Genomic DNA, 11,310 nt, shown 5'->3' on the forward strand with positions numbered 1-11,310 from the left:
TGAAGGACCCTCGTTCATTTGATGTCGAATCAAATGAGACCGTGGTTTGGCGGTAAAATGGTTGCGTATGTATTTGTATGTGCTAGATATGGGATCCACTGGATGCTATATCTTAACGCATAAATTAAAAAATATTTTTTTTTTTGTTAACTTGTGCTCTGAAATAATTGAAGCTAATGGAGATTCGAGATTCGATTCGAGCCTCACTTTATTACTTAAACAACGCCTACGATTTAAGGACAGGATGAAGCACTTGTAGGCGCATCCACAAATTAAATAACGAATAATTTAAGATAAGTGCCCCATCGTCCAAGACCTAAAGCTTTCTATCGTCTGAAGTGTACGGCTTGTATTTATCTGACATAGCGAACGTTTCTCAGAACTTGGTCAAATTGATAAGCGGTGGCAAGCTATCACTGTTGACGTAATAAACAATTTATCGAACACAGAATATTTATCATATTATCAGACATGAGATGGCCACCTATTACCCTATGAACGGCGTGCCAGGATAGTTGCAGTTAGGCACACTTTAAGTCTTTTACACTTAAATACCACCTCCTTTATTCTAACACTTTATTTTCTCGTAAAAGGCAAGTCATCCAAAACCCACCACAGTTCGACATTTGCGACTTAGCTATGTATAGCCTGGCACAAAACAATACACGGATCAAATCCCGTTTACCAGTTCTATTTCCATAGCTGCCTAGATCACATGTCACTTCAGAATCCAAACACAAAAATGTCTTACTACAGAAATCCCGAGGGTGGTCCAAACTTGTTAATTCTGCACAAAAACGAATGGAAACGACTGAAACAGCAAGCGGGTCCTCCGGTGACCCCGACACAAGCGCCACTGAAGAACGCTTATATAGAATCTATGATAGAGAAATCACAAGCGTGGATTAAGACTTGGCCAGACACAGTACAAGTAAGAAACTTATAGTAGAAAATACTGTATGTACTATACATAAGTTTCCCAAAAAAAAACGATTTTTGGAGCTCACTTAGAACACAAATGTTTCAACAATTTAGTATCTAACTAGCTCACAAGTACCCCAGTTAACTGTTTCCATAATAGTAATATGAATTGTACAGGGCTGCGTTGCAAATGCTGAAACTAAAAGGGAAAAGCAACGGGCGGAAAGAATTGCTCTCGCGAAAGCATTTGCAAGGAAGAAAATAAGTAAAAAGAATACAGATGCCGTACAAAAGGCGAAACAAATGATCTTTGAGGAAGGCTGTTTATGGTAACAAGCTGCTGAGGTAATGAACGCGTTAATTGCTATATAACAATGGTATCGTAGTGGAGAAAATAGGTTCGTAGAGTTCTTTATTGAACTTAGCAGGTTTGAAGTGGATACAGGTTTGGTTATTATTTCTTACAAAAGTAATTAAGTTAAAATAAGAAAAGTATGCAAGTAAAAATGTACCTGGATCAAACGGTGTATTGATTTTCGGATAGGATAAAACCTACGTTCCTGGAAAACTGTTCTAGCTTCTAGTTCTAGAAAATTTAAAATAAAAATCTTCGATCTACTTCTAATTTCTAGTGCCTTACGCGAATCCAAAGACAATTGAAGAACGAGAACTCCAAATACAATTCAAAAAATAAACTAAAAGGAAAAGAAGAAGTACAAAGAAACAGTCCAAGGTTGTAACCTTCTGTTCATTTGAATTGGATAAAGATGCTGATGCAAAGGGTGATGAGCAGAAATGTTTGAAAATGCAAACAGGCTAAAGAGAACTTAGAACTGTAAGTAGATAGTCTTAATCTGATTATTACACTAAGGCCTAACCAAAAAGGTTGAAATAATTTATTCAATCTTGGATTCAATAATGGAACTCTTTCAAATTTATAATAGACTTATTGATTTCAAATTATTTATTTCTAGACTTAAAAAGAAAAAAATGAGGAAGCTAAATTAAAGAACAGGAAAAACAATCAGATCTTGAAAATGCTAAGTTTATGAAGTATATTTTAGACAAGGAACAAGAAGCAGAGGTACTTTTGTCTTACTAATCTGCAATTATGTCTATTTTTACGAGTTTATTGTAGGTAAATTCAGGATGAAAAACAAAGACTCCCTTTTCCCAGAACAAAATAAGAGAATTGGAGAAACAAGCTTTGGTAGAGTATGCAGCTGAACAAAAGAAGTCTAAGGAAGAAAGAGCCAAATGGGAAGCTGAATATTACGCAAAAATAGAACAGTGTCGTAAGGAGCAGGAAGAACTTAATTGCAAAATAAAAGAAGTGCTTAATAAGGTCAGCAAGACTATAGTGGAAATAATACAGACATCAAAACAAACGTTGAAGTCGCTGCTAGACGTTTTAGTACCGAGCGCAAATTTAGAGTTACCTGTAACATGATCTCTTAAAAGCCGTACTGTTGTGTTAACAAAAAGACGCCGCCGCTTCATGTGTAGAGCGCCGTCTGGTAGTAGGTACTGGTACGGAAGTGCTAGTAATAAGTTGTTCGTACCGTTCAATGTAGTAGTACCAATTTTTTAAGTTAAAGCAACTTTGATTTCAGATCAACAAAACGCACAAAATAAAGCAATGTCTAAGATCTTTACGATACATTTAATAAATACCAAGAAGTGGAGAAAAAGCGATATGAAGACTTCATAGCAAAAAGTTTGAAGAAAGGGGAACAGAGGTAAGATACTTCCTATAAAGGTGGTTACATTATGGACACAATTCAGTTCATAAATCCCTATTTATATACGGAACATCGATCAGTTTGGTCACTAAGGTTTATCTTGTCACAGTTACTGGTACTCTACTACATCTTTGTTTTTCGAGATAATTTGCTTGCTTCGCATAGTTCCTATAAGCCTGAAAGCCACAGAAACAGAGATATGACATGTGGACATGAGGAATGACATTACTTTACTACGGTGTTATTTATTTTTAAATGATAAGGTTTAAATTCTTTCGCACTCTGTTAAAGGCGGTGTATCACCAATACGTCCCATTTTCTGCCGATAAAAAATTCTGGCCATTGAACACGCGAGAGTGCTTTCAGCGTACCGGCTATAACCTACCTTCTAGATTGTTGCCCCCGATCCTTCATGCTGACATTAGAACACATTTCCAGAGCAGAAAAAAGAGAACACAAGCAGAAAGAGAAGGAAAAACAGGCCCGTGACAATAACGTCTCGGGTAGCAGAGTTTAATAAAACACTGGCTGAGTATGTGCGTCAGATGGAATGTTCTAACAAATGCTTCTGCGATCGACAGTGCTTCTTCGTTAAATCTGAAAAGAAAGGAGTGCAAAAGGAAAGTTAGAAATTGAACCTAAAGGTATTCGCAAAAAATATTACTTTTGAATATCCTACCTGTTTAATCTGCTGTTTTAAACTTTTACACGCCTTTGTTTTTGAAAATATTTGAGTTTTTAATGAAAGTGTAAACCGTATTTCTTACATTCTTCTACAATTCAAACATTCTTTAAATTTGACTATTAAGTAATTTCAAACAATTTTAACTGGACATTGACTTACCTTAAGTTCAAGCGAAGCCGCCTCCAATATTCACTCCAAGCAACAAGCTAACGAGAGCACTGAAGCTTCGTGAGAAGGCGCCAACACCATGGACGGGCTCCGGCGTCTGCGCTGCGCCCGCACAATTCGCGCAGCAAGCCAACCAGATACTAGGGGAATGCAAGTACAAGATACCGGCGAGGAAAGTTGTTGATGTCAGTAAATCACTATTATTTATTCTTTTGATATATATATAGGAGAATTGCTTCATAGTGCATGGAAACAAGGCAATATATGTGACAAAATGATATTAGCACGAAGAAAAATGAAGCTTTTGACATCTATTCATCGCTGTCACATCCAATTTGTGACTTGCATTTAATCCCATCTGGTAATTTAATTGTAAGCCGTTGTCAAAACTTCGTATCCAACAAAAATCTAGGGGTTAGAGTATGTTAACATTACTAAAAAAATAAATTAATTGATTACAGGAATTCAGGAAAAACAACGGATTTGACGCCACTACATTACCAATACCAAATTACTAACGTGTTAATTTAATTTTTGGGGTTAAATAAAATACAAATTCGACAATCATTATACTACGTTTTATTTTATACTACAAACTTTATTTACAAAACATTTGTCCTTACATTCAATTTCCGACCGGTTGCTCTTCTTCAATCCATATCTACTAGAGTACCATGAATAATATGTATGTTTATATTAATATTGGAATCTATTAAATTGTAACACTGTTGTTCTTATCTAATAAATAACAAAATAAATAGCTACAAATCACATTGTACAAGCGCTGTCGAAAGAGTTTATCTGACATTAATTATAATATTATTGATTGAGGTACGGAGGTAACGTCGACCGCGCTTACTGCGTTTCTGTAGTATTTCCCTCGTAAAAATGATTGCAGAAAGGCAAAAAAATAAATTTTTATAATTATTCTAAAAAACAACGTCGTACGCTTGAGTTTTTCACTCTAACAAAATAGCAAGTTTGTTTTAATTTATTTGAACCTATTAGAACCGGATTAGAACGTAAAACTCAAGCGACAGAAGTTGGGAATATAATCTTATTGATACCGTACGCCACACAAATTGTCTGATACCTACATTCAAGCGATATTAATACGTATGTGTATATAAATAAGGTGATTACCGGATTATAGGTTAGTCCTCATGTAAGTCAGGAATTCGTGTGTGTACGTCGCGTCTAGTACTGCGACTGCTTCTGTTTAAGTACAGCCTGCACACACTTGGCCATGGTGGGTGACGCGCGGCTGATGGTGTCCGTCATGAAGTAGTCCTCTAACTGTTTCAGCTGGACGTCTAGCTTGCCCGACACTGGCTTCTGAAGACTCTGTGAAATCACGTTTTTATTTAGAACTGTAAAGACACCTACACATGCGACTCGTTGGTTAAATAGGCCCTGTGGGGTAATTTGTTCTTTTATTATGTAAATTATGTTAGGTATGATCCATTAATAGGCCATGGGAGTTTTTTTTTGTTATTAAGTTAATTTCGTTATCCAAAGACAATCGAGACAAATAATATTTTATTTTCGACCATATCCCCTCTAAGATCCCGCAGCACAACTGTAAGTTCCTCCATGGAATGACTGAAAATTTGAGTTGTCGTGGAACCCGTGACAACTCTGAGGCCTGCTCGCCTGGTACGAAAATGGGTCAACCATCCCATTATCGTTTTCTCATTTAGCAGTAATAATCTATTTGGTTTTTTAATATCAATCAATTTTTTTTGAGACCTATAATTAATTGCATATTTAAACAGATCAAGTATTTATAACGTATAAAGTGGATAGCCGTTGCAAGATGCGTACCTGTGCGAGAGCGCGAGCCTGCGCGAAGTAGTTGTTGTCCTGCACGTCGCCGTAGGACACGAGCGCGGGGCTGACCTGGCTCAGGCGGTCGCGGACCTCGTCCAGGCTGTCGTACGGCAAGCGCTCGCCCAACCACCTCCGATAGAGCTCTGGATAACATATTGAGATATTGCTGGTATGTTGTACAATTTTCGACTTAACTAACAAGATTTTAAGGTACAAAGTAAATTGCAGTTCATAGGTAAGGGTAGTTATTGGTTAATATTTACAGAAGCACATGAGATGTGAATTGGTAATAATTTCAATACCAGGATTACAAAAGATAGACACTTTAAACTCTAACACTTATTTTGTAGTTTTGTTTTTTTTTTAATAATTGCGGCTTTTGCCTTGCAGAGACACTTTAGTCCGCCCCGCGCCTCACTTCATACCGCAAAAGGGACCCAAAAAATTATTGCTATTTCACATCGTATATTATTTCCAGAAGTGTGTGTGTGGTTACCGTATGATCTTCCAGTCCTCCCTGGCGCGGCCGGGCGGGCTGACGGCCACCAGCGTCTGCTGCGCGCGGCCCTCCGCGTTGACGTAGGTGGCGCGCTTCTCCGTGTAGGCGGCGCCCGGCAACACGATGTCCGCCATGCCCGCGCCCACGTCGCCGTGGTGGCCTAATCGAAAATAAGACCTCTTTTTCACTCGCGTTTTCAAATTTAACATCTAACGTCAATTACAACGTTTTTCTGTGCAATAAATAAATTCGAAAACAAATATTGGTCGTCGCATACAAATCGTCATCAGCTGATGGCTTTTTTGGTGAATGTTTATAGCATCATGCACTGCTTATTTTCTATACTATTTTTATTTTGTCTATTCAAAACTTTGTTTAGAAATCGTATTACTTTATTTTTTATTTACACACTTCCGTTGACCAAAGCTTGCCATCATATTTCCGGTCTACATCCTACAATTTTTGTTACATCAATATCGCATCATAATAAAGCGTCCATTTACTTACCTTGGTAGATAACAACAGCGTCCTTGGGTAACTGGTCGCGGGAGATGACTCCGCTGTCAGCGCCCAGTAGGTATACCACTTGTGGGCCGTCTTGCAACGCCTTGCCTACTCCGGGCTGGTAACCGATGTCTAGGGCGGCCGTTTGTGACGCCGTGCGTTGGAGGACGTTCAATACCTACACAAAATTTATCATTGAAAACATAAGTTCGCCAGTTACTGAATATTTATAGTTCTGGCAACACTAAGCTTGACAAACTGTCTTAAAGAATTTGAACTGATAGAAACAGTTAGCCCATGTGCGCGATACGTTTTCCCTTACAAGTTAGCAAGCTCCAAAATTTTTTGAAGTTTTTCTTCTTTGCGTGTTTTTGCCCGAAGTAGTAACTTAAAACGCATACCTTCCAGTTCTTGTCTTCCAGTTTGTCCTGCAGGCGGAGGGCCAGCTCCTGCGTGTATGCCAGCAGCGCGGCGCCCTCGGGAGTCTTCAGCTGGTCTGCGCCCAGGATCACCACGGGGTGGCGAGCTGACTCCAGGCGCTTCAGGACTTCGTGGGAGGAGGAACCGGTCGCCAAGTCCTTTACTACCGATGCTGAATCACCTACGTGCTGTGAAAGGTAATATTGTCTTGTTTGCTTTATCCTGTAGCGGCTGTAGCTAGCCCTGTTATTAGCTTAGCAGTTATGGCTCATATTAAGCCAAGTAATCATTATTCGATTTTGTTACAAAGTTTCTTAGGTTTTTGACTCACAATGTAATGATAGGTTATTTAAAAGATTTATTAACTATCTTATTATTGTGCAAAATTCTTTACTGGGTATTTTATCTTTAAGAATATTTTTACTCCATTGAGGATATTTGCGATCTCAATACGAATTATACCGACCAGCATTTGATCACTACATTTGCGCACTATATACGATTTCAAGGTATAACTGCAAGAAAAGTGCAGAATACAAGAAATATTTCATACCATGTAATCGTATGTGAGGTCAACTTTGGGTCCGATGTATGCGATGTCAGTCTCCTTGTGCACGTAGGCCTTGCGGATGCGCGCGTTCAGCAGCGGAGCCTCGAAGCGGACGTTGGTACCGATGAGGAGGATCAGGTCGGCCTCTTCGATGTCTAAACACATTATGTAAAACGCATTTATACGATATATTGCGACCAAAAGGCAGGATTTATGTCTTGAAAGAAACAAGAATCTTTATGGCTGGCACAAATAATTATGGCTGAAGACATTAATTTGATGAAACAAGATGATGATGATGAGAACACATTATTGCAGTAAGCGAAGTTTTAGTGAGTAGCTTTGGTTTTAGTATAAAATTAATCAAAAAAAAATATACTTCAAATTATATTCAAACAAGAGAGCAAAAGTAACAAATCATTATATGAGGAGCACAAAACCTGCCTGTTGTGACACCAAAAAGCAACACTCACTAGCAATCTTGGTGTTGAAGAGGTATGAGGAGCGGAAGTCGATGCCGGCGCCTTCGAGCGGGAAGAACTGCTCGGTGCAGGTGTTCTCCGAGCCCAGGCGGTTCACCAGGTCCTTCAGCGCCACCAGGGACTCGGCGTCTGCCAAGTCACCCGCTACCGCCAGCAACTGGACACAAACATTATAATATAACCTTTATCGATACCGATACCATGTTAAGCATTCAATTATACAATGGCATGCTCATCTTGAGATACTGAATGATTGCGGCGGTGTATCCGCGAGACAGCGCAGTTTAGTCAGTAAGTGGAGATTTAGGCCACACAATCAAGATTTACTTTTTAGGGCTAAAGAGTTCAGACTTTTGAGACCCCGTTGGTGATAGACTGGCCATAACTCTATCTCAACAAGTGGAATTCTGATGGACAAAGATCTTCGCAAGTAATTAATGGCGGAATCACGCCATCTAGGTTTGGCAATGGAAACTAATAATTCATTTCAATCGGACGTTTGCGTGTGTACCTTGTTAGGCGGGCAGTCCTTGAGCGCGCGGGCGGCGGCCACCATAGCGTCCTCCCAGTCGACGGGCGCGAGGTTCCCACTGCTGTCCTTCATCATGGGCGTCACCAGCCGCTGTCGCTTCAGACCATCGCACGCGAACCGGGACTTGTCTGATAACCATTCCTCGTTAATCTCCTGCAATAAAAGCACCGATTTATATATTGTTGTAGGTATACCAGCTCAAGCTTGCTACACGTCGTATTAAAGTATGAGTTTTGGCTTTCCATAGAATTAAAGGTACATACTGCCAAATACTTTAAAATATTAAAACCAGGCCTTAGACAGTATTGAGGAGACATTAAGTGAGAAAAATTGTTCCTTTGGATAATTATTTTCTCGCAGCTTAATAATGAATTACGTATTCCGTCATCATACTCAGCTTGCTGCTCCTCAGCTTGCCGGAACGCCGATTACGTGTTTAATTTCGATTTACTATGACTCTCATTCTTTCTTATCTTACCTCGTTGGTCCTCGGGAGAATACGCAGCACTTCATTCGTACGAGTTGCAACAACGATGTTGCTACCCAGAGGGTCTAAAACATCTACGGAGTCGATCTGAAACGAAATCATTTGTTAGCACTATATCATAGCATCAGTATTTCTCTGATAGGTCTTCACTTATATTGCCATTCTGATGGACAGTCAGACATGGTAGTCATATTTTTTTGTGGCTTTTCGCGTTCAATCCTATTTAATTATTAATTTTTGGGATATTTTACTTTATTTTTTTAAGTAAAAGAACACTTAAATAACTCACCCTCCTGGTTTCCCAGGGTCGTGCAGCAAAGCTGTAGGGTTTCGAAGTGAGGGCGCCTACTGGGCACAGGTCAATAATGTTACCAGAAAGCTCTGATAGGAACATCTTCTCGACGTATGTTCCAACCTGTACAAAAAAATACTCTGCGTAACTTAGTGAAAAAAAATATAAGATCCATACATGTTTATTTTATACTAGACTTGATGGGCTTGGCATAGGAAATCTTCGCCTAACAGCGCCGCATCATAAACTCACGAAACACCGCTCTACAACCTCTTTATACATCAAGCAATAAAAAGAAGTAATTAACAACCACAGACCTGCATGTCAGTGCCTCTACCAGTGGTACCAAAGTCATCAACACCAGCTACTTCCGACGCAAAACGGATGCAACGCGTGCAGTGAATGCAGCGGGTCATTATGGTCTTGATCAGGGGGCCCACATCTTTGTCCTCCACAGCACTTTGGAAGGAAAAATTACAAACCTTTTTATATTAAAAAACAATGATAAATAAGAAGAAACAAAAGTTACTTGTTTTCTTTAGTTGAAAATATTACACAATATTGTTTACACATGTTACAACAGGTAACAAGTATCATGAATTTATAGGTACAATTTGCACATTCAATGGACTATGGAGCAACTGAGCCACATCTTGTTGGTTAATAGTGATTGAACAATATAGAAGAGAAAAAAAACAGGTTTGGATTATCAAAACTTACCGCTTGCCAGAGAAATGAATGTCAGTGAATCGACTCCTGTCTGAGCCAAAGGCCATAGACTGATCCTGAAGATCACATTCACCTCCCTGATCACAGATGGGACAATCCAAGGGATGGTTGACCAGAAGGAACTCCATAACACCTTCACGAGCCTTCTTTGTTAAATCTGAGTTTGTTTTGACCCTCATTACATTATTTACGATTTTCGAGTAAATTAGATCTCTTACTTGCAAATAATTAGATATATTCAAAATACAAAAGAACTAAAATTAAATCACATATTTCCAATTATACTTTAATAGATGTACTTTTGAATGAGATTTTAATGTTAGTTTTTGAATGAGATTTTAATGTTAGTTAAACCTCCCAGCGTTTAAGTTTATCAATAACACATTCATTATAATTATTACTTAGGCTCCCTTCAATTTAATTACAATAATAAATTAATACGTCCAATAAAAATTAAAAACATCTATTGTAATCCATAATTCGTGAAGTATGGTACCCTGCGCGTTCCATATATCACGCGAGGCTCATCACGTTTTTAATAAAATCCGAAGCTGTATGTTTGCTTTTATACATATATAAGTATTTGTATTTCGAATCAAGTGACTATGAAATCGTTATAAATTTTGACACGTATACTAATTGGATTATTGATAAATAGGAAATACTGCTACAATAACCTAGTCTAATGTCATATAGAAATACCGCCAGTTGAATTATTAACAATCATTTTTTCATCGCTTTCACGTCTAAACCACTGAACTGATTTTGATGAAATTTGGTACATAAATAGAGTTGACCTTGAGAAATAACATAGGATAGTTTTTATCCCGGACTTTTGAAGAGCTCTTTTGGCGCGGGCGAAAAGCTAGTGATGCAATAGTTGACACATGCGTGTTTATCAGGATTGCCTGACTAGTTTTACGTCTTACGTCAGCTGCCGCGTCAGCTCTTGATTAGGGACTCCGTTTGGGTCCAAAACTAGTCGGGCTTAAATTTGTTTCAGAAAGGAGGTTGTCAATTTGCCTGATTTTGTTTATATTTTATGTTTCTTAATATTTTCCTCGAGTATGACTCAGTAGGTTTTATTAGAAGTACGGTTGTACGTTTTGTTCTGAACAGAATATTATAAAAAGTACTGTATGTACATACATTCCCCTTTTGCTCTCCATATAAAACTGCACACATGTATTCACTTGTGTACTATTTCACCGTTTAAGATTTCTTCATCTGCCATCAAATTATAGTAATTATAAACCTCGGGACCACTTCAAACCTCTCGGGTTGCTGTCCAAATATACGTTGGGGTCCGTTATGGGCCTTGCAATCAAAAGAATTCTATCCAAGTCGGACCCCGTATCTATTATTCGGTACCCCTAGTCTAAGAAACTCTCCTTTTAGCGAAATTGAGTCTTAAGGTGTTGCGTTTAGAATATAAATTAAATTGTAAAAGGGTCATGGTACATTTTTGT

The 11,310-nt window shown here is 38.5% G+C and overlaps 2 protein-coding genes and 1 long non-coding RNA gene across 3 annotated transcripts; 2 read left to right on the forward strand and 1 right to left on the reverse strand.

The window, feature by feature from the left end:
- The first annotated feature begins 628 nt into the window (after window positions 1–628).
- On the forward strand, window positions 629–1,254 carry LOC113507028. The gene is made up of 2 exons (XM_026889884.1): window positions 629–931; window positions 1,099–1,254. Exons 1-2 carry the CDS (start codon window positions 716–718, stop codon window positions 1,252–1,254), a joined length of 372 nt encoding a protein of 123 aa, XP_026745685.1. The 5' UTR covers window positions 629–715.
- A 657-nt stretch (window positions 1,255–1,911) lies between these two features.
- LOC113507027 lies at window positions 1,912–2,266 on the forward strand. Its single transcript, XR_003401788.1, has 2 exons — window positions 1,912–2,005; window positions 2,099–2,266. It is a non-coding gene; the product is annotated as an uncharacterized LOC113507027 (long non-coding RNA).
- Window positions 2,267–4,072: 1,806 nt separating this feature from the next.
- On the reverse strand, window positions 4,073–10,020 carry LOC113507025 (NADH-ubiquinone oxidoreductase 75 kDa subunit, mitochondrial-like). Its single transcript, XM_026889882.1, is given in 13 exon segments — window positions 4,073–4,860; window positions 5,341–5,472; window positions 5,474–5,489; window positions 5,843–6,005; window positions 6,353–6,527; window positions 6,751–6,957; window positions 7,323–7,474; window positions 7,793–7,958; window positions 8,313–8,486; window positions 8,812–8,907; window positions 9,110–9,235; window positions 9,430–9,571; window positions 9,833–10,020. Coding segments are annotated over 13 exon segments (1,884 nt in total). The 3' UTR covers window positions 4,073–4,713.
- Window positions 10,021–11,310: the final 1,290 nt, after the last annotated feature.

Source organism: Trichoplusia ni, unplaced genomic scaffold (assembly GCF_003590095.1).
Source record: "Trichoplusia ni isolate ovarian cell line Hi5 unplaced genomic scaffold, tn1 tig00000281, whole genome shotgun sequence".
NCBI lineage: Eukaryota > Metazoa > Arthropoda > Insecta > Lepidoptera > Noctuidae > Trichoplusia > Trichoplusia ni.

Excerpts from the sequence above, each read along its gene's own strand:
- LOC113507028 (XM_026889884.1), top strand. The coding sequence starts at position 716 with ATGTCACTTCAGAATCCAAACACAAAAATGTCTTACTACAGAAATCCC. Across the intron at positions 932-1,098 it reads CTTGGCCAGACACAGTACAA|GGCTGCGTTGCAAATGCTGA; the intron begins GTAAGAAACTTA and ends TGAATTGTACAG.